The sequence below is a fragment of the Colias croceus genome, chromosome 12, assembly GCF_905220415.1.
Source record: "Colias croceus chromosome 12, ilColCroc2.1".
NCBI classification, from domain to species: domain Eukaryota; kingdom Metazoa; phylum Arthropoda; class Insecta; order Lepidoptera; family Pieridae; genus Colias; species Colias croceus.
The window spans coordinates 9693959-9714069 of NC_059548.1; the positions used below are offsets into that span (position 1 = coordinate 9693959).

At 34.0% G+C, this 20111-nt stretch overlaps 2 protein-coding genes across 2 annotated transcripts; one reads left to right on the forward strand and one right to left on the reverse strand.

Moving 5' to 3' along the window:
• Positions 1-468: 468 nt before the first annotated feature.
• On the reverse strand, positions 469-1809 carry LOC123696531 (PHD finger-like domain-containing protein 5A). The gene is made up of 3 exons (XM_045642805.1): positions 1605-1809; positions 1324-1514; positions 469-1208 (listed from the first exon to the last, which is right to left on the reverse strand). Exons 1-3 carry the CDS (start codon positions 1654-1656, stop codon positions 1119-1121), a joined length of 333 nt encoding a protein of 110 aa, XP_045498761.1. The 5' UTR covers positions 1657-1809; the 3' UTR covers positions 469-1118.
• An 836-nt stretch (positions 1810-2645) lies between these two features.
• LOC123696524 (probable ATP-dependent RNA helicase DDX47) lies at positions 2646-15047 on the forward strand. The gene is made up of 8 exons (XM_045642795.1): positions 2646-2862; positions 3040-3298; positions 3494-3660; positions 4129-4365; positions 11744-11967; positions 12641-12773; positions 14143-14271; positions 14885-15047. Exons 1-8 carry the CDS (start codon positions 2749-2751, stop codon positions 15026-15028), a joined length of 1407 nt encoding a protein of 468 aa, XP_045498751.1. The 5' UTR covers positions 2646-2748; the 3' UTR covers positions 15029-15047.
• Positions 15048-20111: the final 5064 nt, after the last annotated feature.

Genomic DNA, 20111 nt, shown 5'->3' on the forward strand with positions numbered 1-20111 from the left:
ATGTAAATATGAAGTTATTTGAGTATTCACATTATTGTACACAGATTTCTAATAACAATCATAGAATGCCTTCATTATATCCTAAACTAGCTTTCCACCTGCGGCTTCGCCCGCGTTTTCAAAGAAAAACCCGCATAGTTCCCGTTCCCGTGGGATTTCCGGGATAAAACCTAGCCTATGTTACTCGTGGATAATGTAGCTTTCGAATGGTGAAAGAATTTTTAAAATCGGTCCAGTAGTTTATGAGCCTATTCATTACAATCAAACAAACAAACAAAGTTTTCCTCTTAATAATATTAGTGTAGATTAAAACATTGGTTTATGATTGGTTTACATTTGAAACTAATTTCAAATAGTTAAAAATGCTTTTTCAATAATTTATCTTAAAAATATAACAGAGTTATTTTTCCACAGTGTTAGTAACATAAAAGTCTATAAGGAAGAAGAATTGTAGTAAAAATAAATATATTTGGATTAAACATTTGTTTTATTTCAATGTGACAATGCTCCTTACACTAAAATTTATCTTATAAGTATATACTACATCATTTCAAAAGTTATTCTAACACAAAGTTATATATTATAGGCTAAGGTTACACAGATAGTAAATTTAAGACTTAATATGCAACTGAATTGTTTTGTCTATGTCTAGGCATTATTCATGTTTTAAAATAGATATTTATAATAAGCGAAGTTGCACTACAAATTGTGAATTTTAATAATTATGTTTTGTTTATTTGTGAGTTTCTAAATTCATATAGAAATATTAGCTTTGTATATGTAATAGACTCTTCACTGACTTTCAAACAAACACATTGAAAGTAGTTCTTTATTCATTTGCGGTATTTTATGTAATTGGAACATTACTTAATATCATAAATCTGCAAATCAAACAACAATACATAGTCTTGGGAACTATACAGTAAAGTAGTAGTAAATCCTTTAGAGAAATTTTAGTTTTGAAATTTTAGTTTAGCGAGATAGATATGCTACCTCATATTTTAGATTTGTTTAAAATGAGTTCTCCACTTGACACATTCATTATGAATCTTAATCACACAAAAAAACACATTAGTCCATATTTGTTCTAGTTTACACAAACTAGAAAAAAGTTACTGCTAGTGTCTTCTAAAACCATACTTCTTTCTCTCATAGAAGAGATCAGTCTTGGAACTACCGAGGTTCACGATCTTCGGGCAGCCGTCTCGCTGAAAATAATATTTTATTACATTATTAAATCTTAAGAAAACCAACCCACATAAATTGACAACATGAAGAAGTATATTTACATCAATATGAGTGAGAAATTATCAATAAACTTACATCTTTTTCTTGAATAGTGCATTCTTTGCAATAATACGCATCAGAAACTCCAGGACCTCCGCAAATAACACATCTTCCTTGATAAGAACCGTAGTTACATTCATCACATATTCGCACCAAAGTGCAGGGTCGTACATACGAGTCGCAGATTACGCATTTACCGTCACACTTCTCGCATAAACGTCCAATAGCTGAAATAATTATAAAATACAATTTATATGAAATAAAACTGCAAAATTCTCATCCCAAAGGCCACAACAAAACAAAATCACTAGACTTACCGACGCCAGGCTGTTTTCTGCAGAAAATCAGATCAGGATGATGCTTAGCCATTATAAATAGGTCAAATTCAGATTCTAGATATTGTAAGTTTCAAATGTAGGAATAATTAAATGCCGAATTAAACACAAATCACAATTAACCTCAAATATATAAAATAAATACACCGCGTCCGCATCCGTCAACTACAAATCTGTCAGAACTCAGAAGTACCTAAGTAGCCTACTCACGATTCAATTTCAGTAACAATCTGCTGACACAATCTGCAGTGAGCTGACAGATTGTGTCGTGAATAGTATAGTTGAGGGTACGTTGGGGGCGTAACCCAACATGTTGTGTATTGGATCGGCGCGGAAGCAACCCGACAAATTGTCTCAGCAGATTGTGTGCGTGTTGAAACGTGAGTATTGTGATTGCTCCAATCTCGGCTCAATCGCGCTGCGCAGTAATCGCAAAATGGCGGTTTTGAGATAAACGCGGGAAAGACATTTTTACATATTTGAGGAAGATGTTTATATTATATAGCCGTTTATACTTTATAGCCCTTGAAATCTATCAATAAAATTGGAAAAAATACAAGCTTTACAAAGATAATTATCTTATATTTCATAAATTAGTATATCCATTAATAATGCGTATTATTGCGTTGAGGTTTAGCATCAGGCCAGGCATCAACGTGACGTGCACACGTTGTGGCAAGCAATCGCGGAATGAAATTGTATCAGCAGATTGAGGGTTGGCTGAATCGTGAGTAGAGAACGCTCAATCGCGACTTCAACAAATTGTGTCAGCAGATTGTGGGTTGTGTTGAACCGTGAGTAGGGCCTTGTCATGTAGATGACATGTATGACAAATGTCATGTCAATTCTCAACATTAGAATGCGTTCCGTTTAATCTGAATCGCTGCCTCCCTTGACTTCGATTCATTTCTCGGACGTTTGCATCTGTGCGTTCACGTTATCTGTGCTCTAACCAAGTTTCTGCTTGTCGTTGTCAGTGTGGTTGTCAGTGCCAGTGGTTGTCACTTGTCAATTGTCATTGTCATTGTCAAAAGTCAAAACCATGTGTATGGTGGTGGTGGTGTGATTGGTGTGTTGCGTTTCAAACCGATTAATTTCTAAAATAATTTAAAAACTTTCCTGCACAATGTCGGAAGAAACAGAAAACAGTGAGAATGAAAGTCAGCATTCCGAGGCTGAAGATCAAATAGAAGAAAAAACTGAGGAAGTTGAAGAAGATAGTGGAACATTTAAAGATTTGGTAATTTCATGATCATTTGGTATAAAATCGTACTTTTATGAATATTTACAATAAAAGCTAAAACTCACAATCTTAATTTAAGTAATACATAACGAATTTCATCGTTTTGAATATAATATGATACAAGTTTACAAACATAACCTATCAATGTTTAACATGGTCTTTATATTTTTTTAGGGATTAGTCGACGTTCTATGTGAGGCGTGTTTAGAATTAAAATGGAAAAAGCCTTCCAAAATCCAAAAAGAAGCCATCCCGGTAGCTTTACAAGGGAAAGACATTATTGGTTTAGCAGAAACAGGGTCAGGAAAAACCGGAGCGTTTGCGCTACCGATTTTACAAGCATTACTAGAAAGTCCACAGAGATATTTTGCCTTAATTCTAACACCTACTAGAGAATTAGCATTCCAGATTTCGGAGCAATTTGAAGCACTTGGTAAGTTGAAATGCAATTTTATTTTTATTCATTAATAAGTGCAATAGTTTCAAAATAACCTAATTTTGACGTACATAAGCAGGCTCATAGAACTTGTTGATGAAACACACAACATCTTATTTTAAGCAACTTTCCGTCCCACTCATAAAGTTAATATCCTACTAGTTAATATTACTACTTACAATTGACTTTTAGGTGCAAGTATAGGTGTAAAATGTGCAGTAATAGTAGGAGGAATGGACATGGTAGCCCAAGCTCTAACTCTTTCAAAGAAGCCGCATATAATTATCGCAACACCTGGCCGTTTGGTTGATCACTTGGAGAACACTAAGGGATTTAATCTCAAGGCTTTGAAGTATCTTGTAAGTATAGTTTAATAGATAATAAGCCTTTTATTAATTTTATAGAATAGTGAGTTGTTTAAATTATGAAAAACCCAGAAAACCCAGAACTAATAAGATTATACCTTGTCTAATCAATGCTATCCAATAAATACTCCAAATTCAAATACACATACAGGAAAAGTAAGAATCAATAGCTATTACTCATTTAGACTAGGAATGATTAGAATGATAGAAATAGAAACCAAAAAATAGAAAATAGTAAATTGTTTTCTTGTTATTGCATTTAAATTATTATATGAAGTTAATATATTTTAAAAATTAAAAAAAAAAAAAACAACCATATTGTGGCCATAACACCCGCGTCCTGCGATAATGTGTGACAAAAAAACGCGACTTCGAATCCTACCTTATATTCAAATTTTAAACATAACTCAAACTCAAATAAATTATTATTTTACTTTTTTCTTAAATAATCTACTCAACCAGGTAATGGACGAAGCGGACCGCATTCTCAACATGGATTTCGAAGTAGAAGTGGACAAGATACTGCGCGTGATACCGCGCGAGAGACGCACGTATCTCTTCTCCGCTACCATGACGAAGAAAGTGCAGAAGCTGCAGAGGGCTTCGCTACAGGATCCAGTGAAGATTGAGGTCTCCACTAAGTACCAGACGGTGGAGAAACTGCAGCAGTACTATGTGTTCATACCGGTTAAATATAAGGTAAGAATAATTAATATGTAAAACTCAAACTCAAACTCAAACTCAAACATTCATTTATTCAATTAGACTACTATTTAGTAGCACTTTCGAATCGTCATTACATAATTATTTTAACATTTACCACCGATTCGGAAAGCAGTGATCTATGGAGAAGAATCGGCAAGAAACTCCATAGTTGCTCTTTTAAAATCATGTAAATATTACAATATATGAAACTTATATCTAACTACATAATATATCATAATATGCCAATGAACTGTCTTGTGGTTTTTACGCGACAACCCTCCATGGGTTTTTATCGTCCATATATTCCTGAATATTGTAGTACGCTCTCTGAACTAATACATTTTTCATATAAGTTTTAAATTTAGAACTACTAAACTCTTTAATATTGTGAGGAATTCTATTGTAAAAGCGTATACCTTGACCCATAAATGAATTTTTAACTTTAGCTAATCGGAAAAATGGCATTTCAATTCTATTCCTGTTCCTTGTGCCATAATCGTGTCTATCTCCTACTCTTGTGTGTAAGTCGGAGCTTTTGTGTACATGCAAAATATTATTAAATATATACTGTGATGGTACAGTAAGGATACCAGTATTCTTAAAATGATCTCTTAGTGAATCCCGAGCACGTAAATTATATATAGAGCGAATGGCTCTTTTCTGTAAGATAAATATAGTTTCTATATCTGCAGCCCTGCCCCACAGTAGAATTCCATAGGACATAATGCTATGAAAGTAGCTGAAATAAACCAGTCTAGCCATATCTATATATATCGTATATGTAGATACATATTATAATAAATGAGGATTTTTGATCTGAGTTAATGTAGATTTGTATGAATAATAATAAAGTATAAACACACTATAACACAGTTTTTATGTCTGTTTGGTGGGCGATTTTGGGAATGGCAGAACCGATTTTTTATTCATCATTTTGAATATATCAAAAATATCGTAAAAATTCATGTTACTAAAGAAGAACACAGCAAGTAGGTATAAAATAAAAAAAAATATATATTAATACTATTTATTTATCACAAAACATATTTTATTATGTTTGAGAAAGTCATGGAAGAAATATTAAAGCGTCTAAGCAGGAGTAAAAAAAAAGTTATAGTATGTGGTGATTTTAATATTGATTTACTTTTACAAACACAAACGGCTACACGAATTGTTAATTTATTTCAGTCATTTAATCTATATAAACTTTTTAACGAACCCACACGAATTACACCTACTTCTGCAACCTGTATTGATAATATATACTGTGACTGCATCTGTTTAGAGAAAAATATTCTCAATACATTGACTTCGGATCACTGTGGCCAGAAAGTAGTTTTTGAATGGGATTGCATACCTACATTTAAAAGGATTAATGTTAGGCCTATAAGTAAAAAAGGCATTAATAAATTTAGAGATAATATTAATAAAAACCTGCCCGTACTGAATGATCAATCCTGTAATAATAATCCTTGTGAAATGTTTAAAAATCTTTTCAATTTAGTTCACAATGAATTTGAAAAAATATTTAAAGTTAAATCTTTAAATATTACCAAGGATTTACCATTTAGTAAATGGGCGACACCTAGCATACATAGGTGTAGGATCGTTCTTTATGAGTTATATGGTATGAAGCAATATAATAAAGACCCATCTTTTCTTAGTTATGTTAGGAATTACTCAAAAATTTTTAAAAAAGTTTGTTTTACTGCAAAGCGTTTGTATATCAAAGAAAAAATACGCGACTCTGATAATAAAGTTAAAACAGTCTGGTCTATTATTAATGGTGAAATGGGTAAAAGCAAATCAAGTAATACCATAAAACTTGTATATAATGACAGGGTTATTGACAAAAGTGCTGATGTTGCGCTTGCTTTTGAAGAATTCTTCAGTAGTGTCCCTGCTACTATTACTAATAGTTTAAATTCGTCTTCAGCACTTGCAGAAACCTTTTTGAGGGACCATGTTGCGGGGTGCAGTACATTATTTGAATTACGACACGTAACTGCTAGTGATATTGTTACTGCCTTTAAGACGCTTAATCTAAAAAATACTTGTGATCTTTGGGGAATGTCCGTAAATTTAGTTAATAATATAATAGAAAATATTGCGAAAAATTTAGCTTTCATATTTAATAAGTGTTGTGACTATGGTACATTTCCTAATTTACTAAAGCTTAGTAAAGTTATACCTCTATTTAAGAAGGGCGATCAAGAAAACTGTAACAATTATAGACCTATCTCTATTTTACCAACATTAAGTAAGGTATTCGAGAGGTTGATATTAAACCAATTGAGTAGTCATTTTGCATCTAATGATTTACTGCACACCAAACAGTTTGGTTTCACAAAGGGGCGCTCAACCACAGATGCTGGAGTTGCACTTCTAACACATATTTATAAAGCATGGGAAAACTCAAAAAATGCTCTGGGGATATTTTGTGACCTCTCCAAGGCATTTGACTGCGTTGAACATTGTACTTTGTTACGTAAACTTAATCACTATGGAATTACAGGAAAAGCCCAGAACCTCATAGCGTCATACCTGCATGATAGGATACAGACTGTAGTTGTTAATGGAGAACGTTCTAGCGGTGCGTCAATTAACATTGGTGTTCCACAGGGGTCCATTTTAGGTCCCTTCTTGTTCTTGGTATATATCAATGATCTTCCCTATTATTTGCAGGATAGGTGTGAAATAGTTCTGTTTGCAGATGATACCTCATTAATTTTTAATGTGGATAGGCATGACCCAAATGTTGACGAAGTGAACAGTGCTCTTTTACACATATCTGAATGGTTTACTGCCAATAATTTATTATTAAATGCCAAAAAAACCACTTGTGTTGAATTTTTACTTCCTAATGTAAAAAAGTTGAACAGAGATATTACCTTGAACGGGGAGGTATTGCATCCTACTGAGTCTACTGTATTTCTAGGGTTAACATTGGATGAGAAACTACAGTGGGGAGCCCATGTCAACACCGCTGCAGGTAAGCTCAGTTCAGCTGCATATGCAGTCCGAAAAATAAGGCATCTCACCGATGAAGATACGGCTAGATTGGTTTATTTCAGCTACTTTCATAGCATTATGTCCTATGGAATTCTACTGTGGGGCAAGGCTGCAGATATAGAAACTATATTTATCTTACAGAAAAGAGCCATTCGCTCTATATATAATTTACGTGCTCGGGACTCACTAAGAGATCATTTTAAGAATACTGGTATCCTTACTGTACCATCACAGTATATATTTAATAATATTTTGCATGTTCACAAAAACGCCGACTTACACACAAGAGTAGGAGATAGACACGATTATGGCACAAGGAACAGGAATAGAATTGAAATGCCATTTTTCCTATTAGCTAAAGTTAAAAATTCATTTATGGGTCAAGGTATACGCTTATACAATAGAATTCCTCTCAATATTAAAGAGTTTAGTAATTCTAAATTTAAAACTTATATAAAAAATGTACTAGTTCAGAGAGCGTACTACAGTATTCAGGAATATATGGACGATAAAGACCCATGGAGGGTTGTCGCGTAAAAACCACAGGACAGTTCTTTGGCATATTATGATATATTATGTATAAGTTAGATATAAGTTACATATTATGTAATATTGACATGATTTTAAAAGAGCAACTATGGAGTTTCTTGCCGATTCTTCTCCATAGATACTGCTTTCCGAATCGGTGGTAAATGTTAAAAATACTTATGTAATGACGATTCGAAAGTGCTACTAAATAGTAGTCTAATTGAATAAATAAATGTTTGAGTTTGAGTTTGAGTTTGAAATTACAACAAATAACATAATATTGTCTTCAGTGTAATTTTAGAAAATAATTCGTGCTCTGTAACTAAATAATTTCAATCTAGTTGCATTGGTGTGATGTCTGGACATTATTTATACATTGTCCTCAATAATGCAAAGTACGACCATGATCGGCTCAATATCTGAAAAAGAAATATAATATCGATCAATTTTCCGAAAAAAAAAAAAATCAAAAATTATGAGTATTATACCGTTGTAAAGGCTGAGATATTTAAAGTCGCGAATTTTGCCGCCGTCACCGAACAAGGCTTCTGTGATCTGAAAAAAAACATATTATTTATTCCAATATTACAAAGCATTTTTTAGTTTGTATGTAGCATACACTTGGAACAATTTCAAAAACGTTTCAATGTATGTTATAATAAAATACATATTGAAAATCGAATGCTCATCAAATTCTGGTAAAAAAAACGAAAAATTAAAAAATCTCGCCTCAGCATGATTATGAGAATGGTTCTTTTAATCGATGGCTCCGCGTCGTACCATTTACATCTGTATAAAGCAGCATGTACTTGAAGGCTCTGAAACAGTTACTAATATAAAGAGGAACATTCAAACAGTAACTGGAACATAAATAAATAAAACGTTATACAAAATATATCGTAAACCACACATATTACTATACTACATACTTATACACCAACCCTGAAGAATTGTATGAAATTTTATTACTTTTAAGAATTTATGACCTATTGCAAAAAAATTTCTTAAACAATACCCATGCCAAATATACAGTAATAGGTAATTACTATAAAAAACTTGATTTAACTTACCGAAGTCACAATCATATCACCAAAGTAACATGACATGAATATTTGATACAAACTCATCACTAGGAAACTTGAGAACGAGAATACGGCGCTGAAATCATCGATGAACTGGAATTTTCAAAAATGTAATTACGTACTTTGTGTTTCAATTTAAAAAAACTTTAACAAAATAATGTGACTCTTTAGGGGTTAAAGACACACACAAAAGTATTCTTACAACTCGAAGTTTACCGAAAAAAATATTTGTGCTAGAAAGGGACTAGGGACTGTCCTAAAATAAAATATTTAAAACGAATACCGTAATGTTAAACACGCTGAGACATATCAACACAGAGCTCACGACAATATTGAATAATGTAGATTTTGAATACAGTGCCTCAATTTCCTCAACTAATCTGTAACAAAAATACGATAATGAAATAATAACATTGAAATAAGGTCATGAAAAGAACAGTTTCTCTCAAGCTAAAAATATTAAAGCACGAGGTGTGTCCCTCAGACACATAAAACTGAAAGAATAGAATAAATTCGATTGCTCTGGCGGGTCACGAGTGGCCGAGTTGGTCAGGCATCCGCCCCGGAATGGCGCGAAAGGATGCGGGTTCGAGTCTCGCCTCGTGATCGAATTCTATTCGATTTTCTATTCTTTATTAATTATTAATTAATAAATAATATTAAAGCAACTCCAACACACATGACTCTTTTAAAGTTAGTTTACTCTTTTAAAGGGTTAAGACTCCTCAAAAAAATAGAACAAGTAAAATAGTTCGTGCTCATACCATCTTAGAAGAACACAGAAGTAGTTCGATCGTTTAGTAGGTAATCATACTTACTGAATTAACTGTTGATGCCGTTGTACCAACTTTCGTATACCCATCTTCGTCTCTCGTGCACAAGGAGTCACCACTCCTTCGAATCGGTGACAAAGAATTTCGAAATGCATCCGCAAATACAGGCAAAACGCGTGGAATGTGGTGTCTGCGCCGAAGATGTTGAAGCAGACGATGAATGCTAGAAGAAAAAAGAAATATCAGTAGAAACCTTGAATCTATTCTAAAGAATTCACTCATTATAAGTTAAGTAGGTTAAATTCGAAGTTGGTTTTAACTCTGGCCATATTGACCTACGACCTTTTTTTTTAAATTCTGTTGTCTAAATCCCAGCATTTACTATTTTCATGGATAAGCTACGTGTACAAAATGCGTATATGTACCTACCTGTTAACAAAAATTTTAATGAAACATGACAAACTATGTAATTACCAAATGTAGTACTTACTAGACCAAATCTGATGAATATAAATAAAAGGCCAACGCGTCTTCGTGAAGGGATCGAAAAAGTACTTCACCAGAAAGGGTAGCTTCAATTTCAGCACTCCAGTTTGATTATATTCAACCCACATCGAAAAAAGAGGCAGGAAACAAAACGCAATGATAACTATAAGGTTGGATATGCTCATGAAAGTCGTCAATTTGTTCAGAATATCCGTCGTAGAGACCTTTATTTTGTTTTCGATTTCACTGTAAGATTCATTTGTTTTTTCCTTAGCCAGATCATCTCCTTGTATATTATCATCATCTTTATTACCTGGATGTAATTGTCGGAATTTATGGAATATATTCAAAATGGAATCCCTGTTAAAATACAGCGGGGAACTTCTAGCCGTGGCCAACAAGCAAATGGTAGTGCAGGGGGCTATTATGGACAATTGTTCGAAACTCTTTCCAACTCTGATGCCTTCTACAAGCCAGAATAGTTCTCCTACCACGTCAGTATATAGCCACACTAAATTGATATGAAATAAATACGAGAATAACCTTAACCATCTTCTATCAGATTTTTCGTATACGTCTATTCCCGAAACGATAAGCGCAAATCTGGTCATTTTAAAAGAATTGTCGAAGTCATTTTTTGGTGCCATATTAAGGTTTCGTTTTCACAAATGAAATGTACTTATTAATAAGATGGTTGGGAGGATAATGAGAAATACAATGGGTTAATTCTAAAACGAAAACTAATTACTACCTTCAAATTATCAGAGGAATAGCAAATAAGCATTAAATATTCTGTTTATTGGTTGAAAAAATGTATTCTCAGCTGTCATCGCGACCTTATAATTAAAAGGCTCCCTCTAAAGCCTTACGTCGTCTTTGTTTAGGGTTCTTTGGCAAAACGTTGAAAATAAAGGTGAATTTATTGATTTATAGAAAAATATCTAGTTATAATTGAGTTACTGGAGCAAGAAGGTGTTATAAAGTATGTATTTTTTTTTTTTTTTGTTTTCCGGAAAGTCTTTCATAGTATTCGTGAGCTAGCTAAGCTACGAGCTTCCTACAATCTCTCGGTATATCATCTCTCTTTTAATTCATATTTCTCTAGTACATATTCCTTGTTTCTTTCGATAATTAAATAATTACCTAGCTATATACAATGACCTATTATACTAGTAGACGCGGCATACGCCAACATCATTGCACTAAAAAACAGCGTAATTAATACATACCTACTTACTAACGCATTATTACCAATACAGTTGTTCTCTCTTTCACTCTCACGCACGAGACATAATACATGTCTCACTCATGTACTTCGTAATAACAACTGCCGATTAAAATATAAAAAGAACGTCCAGCCACGACGCTGAATGGTGCGTGACTAAGTGAAACTCGGGCACTTAGCTGAGTTTTTTCTTGCCAAAATAGAGAGCGGGTAACGTATTTAGATTTTTTATATATCATAGGCTATATAGACATCAATCTTTTCAGGACGTGTACCTAGTGCACATTCTTAACGAGCTAGCCGGCAACTCGTTCATAGTGTTCGTAGCGACATGTGCCAACGCACTGCGTACAGCACTATTGCTCCGAGCGCTGGGAGTTGCTGCAGTACCGCTTCATGGTCAGATGTCGCAGCAGAAGAGATTAGCGGCACTGAACAAGTTCAAGAGTAAAGCACGATCCGTGCTTATTTGTACTGATGTGGCTTCTAGGTAAGCTCGTGTTTGGAGGGTCGTGTTAATTAGATAATAATTAAAAAAAATTATTTAAAACTAGCAGCGCTTCGCGGTTTCACCCACGTGGCTCTGCTCCTGTTGGTCTTAGCGTAATAACATAATATAGCGTATAAGTCGTCCTCGATAAATGGGCTATCTAACACCGAAAGAATTTTTCTAATAGGACCAGTAGTTCCTGAGATTAGCGCGTTCAAACAAACAAACAAACTCTTCAGCTTTATAATATGAGTATAGATTTCTGATAAGTATTTATTTATCCTTGAAATACATTACCTATATAGTATTTTAACGTCCTACAAGGATGTAATGTAAGCATGTTTTTTTTGTCAATAAATTCGTTAATCCTTGCAGTGCAAAGCTAATCCAAATCTAAACAGGAATGATATTCATTTTATGTAACTATACTCGACTATTTCCAGTTATTTTGATTTCCTTGTACTTGCAAAAAGGAAACTCTTTTTTTTAATTTAGGTTTGTTAATTATGGCAATGGCCATTCTTATATTATATATCAAGAAACATTATATATAGCTCTTAAAGGATCTTCTAAAAAAAAACTCCATTTTAAAATTTTAAATTCAGTCTTTATTCGTCTTTCGCCTAGACTTTTACAAATATATTCTAGTCTAATCAATATAATAACATTTCAGAGGTCTAGATATCCCGCACGTAGACGTGGTGGTGAATCTAGACATTCCCCTCCACAGCAAGGACTACATACATCGTGTGGGACGCACCGCTCGAGCGGGGAGAGCGGGCAAGGCTATCACTTTTGTTTCCCAGGTTTGTGTGTTTTAAGCTATTGCATAGCTTCTATCGCGGGCCTTGAGCGCGGGGACTGAATCGACAAATTCCGTAACGAAAAAACCTCACGCTCCCCACTCCGACGGGCGGAGGTGTGGCTTGAAGGCATAGCATGCAATAGCGCAACCGCCCCACTCCCCGAGTGTCACACGTCTTTTTTTTTTCTGTATAATCTGTATGTATGAATATGGTCATAAAAGGCTCGTGTCCCAGCAGTGGGAACTTATATGGGCTGATGATGTTGATTATGAATATATTTAACTTTTTGGAAGTTTTGTGAAAAAATATGTTTGAATATTTGCACCAAATAAATAAGAAAACGGTTTCGTTGTTTTACTTCACACGTAGAAAGACAGGATAATGGTCAGGTCATCTAATAAATCTTTAAACATGCATCTTTTAAAAGCTATTTCATTTAAATTACACAAATACTTTTAGAAAACTACGGAATTCGAACCTACGTTTTCGGATTCATCAGTGTATTTCGCACATATTAAAAAATGCATACAGTATTAAGAGGGCTTATTCAATTTAACGCAAGTCAAAATCTCCGCGATCTATTACGATAGATCGCGGCTTGCGCTATCCTTTTACTATGAACAGCATAAGTCCACAGGAGAGCGCCGAGCAACATGTCCTCTCTCTGGAAAGGCTCGCTGCCGACTGATTTTAATCGGGTCGCGCGCAGTGTTTTATAGTACTTTAAAAAAAATTGTAGAAAAATAATAGAGGTACCTTAGTTGATTTTTTAAATTTTATCTTATAAGTAAGACGTTCTTTTATTGCAATATGTAAAAATAATATTAAACTAAGTCAAATATCTTGGTGAAAATAATCATTTTGTCGACTATAATTTCTAAAAAAATTCACATTGTTCGGATTTTAATTTCGTAAGTTAGGAGTCCAAAATAAAAAAATCTTTTAACTAACTATTTTAATAAGGATTTTTGCAGTTAGTTAAAAAAAATTGTGTGTTAGATCTGTCAGCGATTTCAGATATTTTTAGCTTCGAAATTGACACTAAAAGCGAAATCAAGTAATCATCGGCTCAGTTATCTTGATGGTATTCACAAATACTGTATTAATTGAAAAAAACTCTTAACTAACTATATAGACAATAAAATTTCCTAAAATTATTAGTAATTCATATGTTTGTAAGATAAGTGGTTGATGGACAATCTGGTTTGAAAAATCACATATTTGAGCCAAACAGCGCACGGACCGCGTACACGGCCTTAATGTATCTAACATAGGTACCAAATTTTTAATTTTAGTTTAATTATATGCTATCACAACTTCCAATAAAACTGTATTTTCAATATTCATATATCTATTTAAACTTCCACAGTATGACGTAGAGCTATACCAACGTATCGAGCAACTAATCGGCAAACAGTTGCCGCTGTACAAAACTGAGGAGAGCGAAGTGATGGTGCTGCAGGAACGAGTGGCGGAGGCTCAGCGGCTTACTAAGATTGTGAGTATTATGTTATAGTGAGGAATGAGGTGGTTTTTTTGCTTATAAACTTATAAAAATACTTAAATTTGAACATTTTCTATTGTTTTTTGGTTTAAAAATAATTTGTAGCTATAAACTTTTGTAAGTTTTAAAACTAATTTCCCCTTAATAATTAAAAAAAAAAGAGCGTGTTCACCGAGCACACGTGTCAGAAATGACACTTTTTTGAGACTCAACATCGTCGCCGTACTCCATGACGTGACGGTATTGCCATGACGCGACCTTGAAATTTTACTTTCAACGCGCCTAAAGAAGTTTCACTTCAAAACCATAACTATAATATATCTTTCATTCATAAATATAACTTTAAATTATATAGTGTTTCTCGTACTTATAAAAAAATGTGTGCGTGTACTAGTGTACACACGTAAGAAGTGAAACTTTATGACCTTATTTTTCAAAAAATAATTTACTATATGCAACTTTACAGAAATACGTCGAATCACGCGTAGGGATAAGAAAAAGATGGCGCGTAACGGAAATATGTCACGCGTAACGAAAAAATGTTACACTAAATTTTTTTCCAATAAAGAAGTTTCACTTCAATAACTTTAAAAACTTCAATTCACAGGAAATGAAAGAGCTAGAAGACAAAAAAGGCGCGAAAGGCAAGAAGCGCGGCGCCGAGTCGGACGACGACACGGAGGAGGCGGCCGGGGTGCGGCGACGCATCAAGGGGAAACACGCCAAACATGGCGGGAAGAAGAGACGATGAAATAAATGATTTATTAAATTATTGTGGTTTTATTTGTGGATATCCTAACCTTTGATACATATGGGGATTATAATAAATGATTTGTTAAACTTGTGGTTTTATTTATTCGTGGATGTGACCTTTGTTGAATATGGGATTGGCTTTTATTTGGTTTATAGTGTGCAGATTATACTAGCTTTCCGCCCGCTTTGTATAAAACCTAATAAATTGTACTAAAACCTTCTTCTTGAATATATAAAACGATTGTTTATACCATGTAGTGAAAGACAGTTCACGCTTGAATAGGGTCATAGAGGAAAGTAATATAAACTGTAATAGGGTTTACACTTGGGGGTTTACACCAAGTTTACACACATACACAGTGATAACAGACACAAGTACAAGTGATAACTTAAAACACAAATTATTATAATTAGTATGCCTTCGCAAGTTGGAAATGAACTTAAAATACTGTTAACATGTACATCTTATATAGGAGTAGCTTTCGTGGTAGTTCTATTACCTATGTAAGTTTTCAGATAGGAAGGGATAAATTCTTGGTAGGTACAATTCAATTCCTAGTTACTAGTAGATTAAAGTCACGCCGCTCTATTGTTTACTAACAATATGTATGTGTTCTAGTACAGACAGCTAATTACTTTTTATAAACTAGATCAACTTGTGAAATTGCGAAATGCACCAAGCTTCAAAACTCAAGACGACTCTTAAAAACCACTGAACGGATTTAAATGATTTTTGGTTTGTTGCATTTGTGCAATATATTATACTGTTACTGTTAACTAGATAATGTTAAAAAAGACGTGTAGCACTCGGGGACTGCCGCGGTAAAGCTAGCATAGCATGCCTTCAAGCCACACCTCCGAGCCCGTCAGATTGGGGAGCGTGAGGTTTTTTCGTTACTGAATTTCTCGATTCGGTCCCCGCGCTCAAGGTCCGCGATAGAAGCTATGCAATAGCTTAAAAAATTCATTAAAATTTTACACGGGCGAGTTTTTATTTATCAAGGGTTAGAAAGTAATGGTTGGAGGGACGTGATGAGAAAAGTAGTGAATAAGGGTTTAAAATGAAAAACACATTTTTTTATAATAAATATTTATTATTAAGGTTTTGTCTACTGAAATACCTTAGTCTAAGCCTTAGTCCTTAAGTTGCACAGATTCTAAATCAAAGATTTCAATTGCTTTTCAGAAATACGTGCTGTGCCCGCTACTTCGTTAGCGAGTGAATAGATACAAATTAAAATCTTCAAAATCGATTACCTATATTATGCCAAGTAGTAAAAGCTATATGACATACTAGATTTCTGCCCGCGTTTTCAAAGAAAAACTCGCATAGTTCCCTTTCCCTTGGGGATCCATTTCCGGGATAAAACCTATCCTATGTGTTAATCCAAGTTACCCTCTATATGTGTGCTAAACACAGAACAGTAAGAACATAATAGAAGTGCTATAATGTCATCATTAGTATGAAAACCAGTGTCGCCAAACCCACACATTTAAACCGATAGTTATACAGTACACTACAAGTAAACTATGCCTTTGATTGGACAGCTTAATTTGAGTAAAAACTGACTTAGGTTATAAATTCAGCATTTCAATATGTACCCTAACGAACCAAGTTACGGTTTATTTTAGTATAACATCCTAAGGTATATTAGCTGTTTTGTTTCTCTTTGCTCAGAAATTCCAAATTCGAAAACATTCAGCTATTCCACAACAGATGGCGTTGGTTTTCAATACATATAACTTTGAACCTCTACACATAAAGATAAGGTTGAAATTTGTGTCACTCTAAATTAATGACATTAACTTGACATTAAGCTGATGCTATGCTCTAAGGGATGTCAGCCTTGTTATCGATAATTCACAAATAAATATATTTTTGTGCATTTTTTTTTCTTTCTATTATATGAGTATAGGATAATGTGTCACATTTTGGAGTATGTTTATTACTACTAAGTACGTCTTTTCATATTATTATATTTAAATAAAAAACGGAATAGAATAGTATAAATCTATATTTACAAAACAAACAGAAAATATGCATTATTTTAAATCTTGGAACTGCCGTAGGTTTGATGTATCGGTGGCCTTTGTTAGACTGCTTATTGCTGTTCGGCATCCAGTTAACTCGTCACGTTGCATTTATTATCCATTTCTCTTTTAAATTAGGCTCTTTCGAAAATCTATAAATAAATAGGACAAATGAAAGCTAAGGAAAAATAGAATAAAATTTAATATTTAAAATGTTTGTCTTTTCTAAAGTATCGATACTGTCGATATGCGCCACATGCATCACTAATACGACATTCGTTTGTTTATTTCAATAATATTCCAGAAAGTCTTGTTTGCTGTTCAATCTATATTAGTACTTATTTCTTATGGATTAAGGTTCATTTTGACTTAATATTTTTATAAATTTTTGACAAATTACGACAAGCGAAGTTGTAACATAAAATATATTTAAAATAAATTAAAATAAGACTTACCGATGGTATGAAATGCCTCGATTGCTGATATTATTTCGTCTGCTATCATTTTTCCACTCTAATACCGAACAACACGCTCTAAATAATGAATAAATATGGAAATAAGGTTTGACAGTTGACAACCGACTCGAATATTTTTCTGCGCACAACTGAGAGCGAGTTAGGTGATCTTACCTTACTAGTGACACGTGGGCCACGCCCACATCGCACTTCTATTATGTTCTTACTGTTCTGTGGTGCTAAATTTCATTGTAGGTAATCGGTTCAGTAGTATTTGCGTGAAAGAGTAACAAACACACACACACATCCTCACAAACTTTCGCATTTATAATATTAGTAGGATATGATTTTATCAAAATCTGTTCAGTACCTAGTCTTTGCGTTACCGCCGAAAAACAGACAAATATTTCAAAATATTTATTTTTGCCTTGACGTGATATAGTCGGGATATTTTTTTAGTTTTTATTCAAATTTCAGAATAAAATTTGTCTCTTCTCTGGTTTAGTATAGATTAGCGTATTTTCTGTGAAAAATTAAAACCTTACCAGTCTTATCCTTTATTGTTTAGCTCCAGCCCGACGATTGTTGTTTCTCGAAAAGAAGTATATTCAGGAACCTATATACTAAAACTATCTGGTTAAATTTCAGTCAAATTTGTTCAGTAGTTTTTGCTCTTCTTAAATCTACAATAACAGTCAGGTTAATGTTGCAAGCAAGTTAGTTAACAGTTGGAGTGGAAAAATATAGTAAGGAGTGTTTCTAAATCGGATTTGCCGTTTCGATAATTTAGGAATTTTGTTTGTGTGTCAAATCATTGTTTTGGCTTGTATTCAGAAAACAACGGCATTTTGCCTTTTTCATAAGTTTTTTTCAAAATTCATGCAGCAGGTGCGAATTTGATGGAATATGTATAGATGAATGATGAATCAAAGCGGAAAAGTTTATAATTCGGTTCAAAATCATTTTTATTTTAAGGTAAACTAAGTTATTATAATATGATTGGTCAGAAAAAATATGTAGAATCTGTAGGACAGACTGAACAGATTAGGTCCAGGCTCTAACACAACAATGGTTCCTAGTGTCCTATTTACATATTATATTTTCTTTCTATTTTGGCAATATGTTCTGTTCTAAAATAGATCCAGTTGTCTATGGTATGTAGGAGTATCATTTTTATTTTTAAATATTATATGTATGATCTACTGCTCTCTATTGACCTTCAAGTATTAATTATTATCAATGCTTTATATTAATGAATAATATTACTGTGTATGCTTATGTGCAACTTGTCTAATAAAACAAGGTAATTGCCTATTTTGTTGTACTTAGGGTTAAACAAAATTTAGTTATCAAGAAGGTTTCAAGACTTATTTGTTAGGAACATTTAGTAGTTTAGCTCTGCAATCTTCCTAAACTCCTAGATTCAGTAATCAGATCAAATTTGTAAGGAACACACCCTGTAAATCAGTCGACATAAACAAACACGCCATTCAATGCTTTCTTACAGTTTATTCTACAAAGTAAACAGTCATCTCTTCCATAATAAAAATAAATAAATAAAATAAAAAAATGCGACGAGCGGCCCCAATAGGGGTCGCGGCCGCGCACTTAAACTAAGCGTTAAGAAGAAATCACAACATGGTTTTAATTTATTTAATCGTTATTTATTATTTCTATACAAATAGAACTGTACAGATAATTTTTTAAATTATTTACCACATTTCATCAGCTTTCACGATAAGACTTTTTACAAAAAACTGAAAACTAACGCCCCCCGTTCCCCGCTCTCCCCCCGCCCCCAGCCCCCCGCTCCCCGCTGCCCCCGGCCCCCCGCTCCCTCCGGCAATATCGCTCCGCACGCGGGCACCAACTATGTTGGTCTCGCTCGTTGACGTTACACTATTATTGACAATCTGGCAGCCCTATTGTGCTAGCGTCCGGTCGCAGCCCGCACCTCGCCCGCCGGAGCCGGCCCGCTCCCACAACATTACTTTAATAATTTCAAACGAGACCCATAATACTTTAAACGCTCAATAGCGGCCGACTCCCGCCGGCACATGCTTTCCCCCGATCGACGCGATGGCAGTGATGTAATGTTCCCCTCGATCGCCGGGCGAGGTGCGAGCACGCGACCACAAATTCGATTCTTAGCTACGAGTGCTCTTTGAATTACCACAAATATAATTTACACAATTTCGAATAAACATTTAATAAACATAACTGAGTATAGAATATCTTTCTCTTAGTAGAAATAATTTAGGCACATTACGAGCACGTTCTATTTCCGGGAGCGTTACGCGTGCGCTCCGTTTTGACAAAACATAAAATATGCTGTAACGAAGTAAATGTAAGGATTGCCTTTAAGTACATTGTGATATGCAGGTTTCAGTATAACAATATATTGTGTTACCTTTGGCCCGTGCTACGATTAAAGCCTCCGTGGCGTCGTTTATATAATTTAAATAGTTACATATAGATGTCTTATCCCAGGCCAATATAAAATTTATCAAATTACACATAATTTAGTCGCTTTGGGAAAATATATTTGAGCTTTTCACAACTATGTATATAATTATGTTGTAACCTTAAGAGTTA

Coding starts and splice junctions, on each gene's coding strand:
- LOC123696531 (XM_045642805.1), bottom strand. CDS start 1,656: ATGGCTAAGCATCATCCTGATCTGATTTTCTGCAGAAAACAGCCTGGC. Junction 1,515..1,604: donor CAGAAAACAGCCTGGCGTCG/GTAAGTCTAGTG, acceptor TAATTATTTCAG/CTATTGGACGTTTATGCGAG. Junction 1,209..1,323: donor GCACTATTCAAGAAAAAGAT/GTAAGTTTATTG, acceptor TATTATTTTCAG/CGAGACGGCTGCCCGAAGAT.
- LOC123696524 (XM_045642795.1), top strand. CDS start 2,749: ATGTCGGAAGAAACAGAAAACAGTGAGAATGAAAGTCAGCATTCCGAG. Junction 3,661..4,128: donor TCAAGGCTTTGAAGTATCTT/GTAAGTATAGTT, acceptor CTACTCAACCAG/GTAATGGACGAAGCGGACCG. Junction 14,272..14,884: donor CTCAGCGGCTTACTAAGATT/GTGAGTATTATG, acceptor TTCAATTCACAG/GAAATGAAAGAGCTAGAAGA.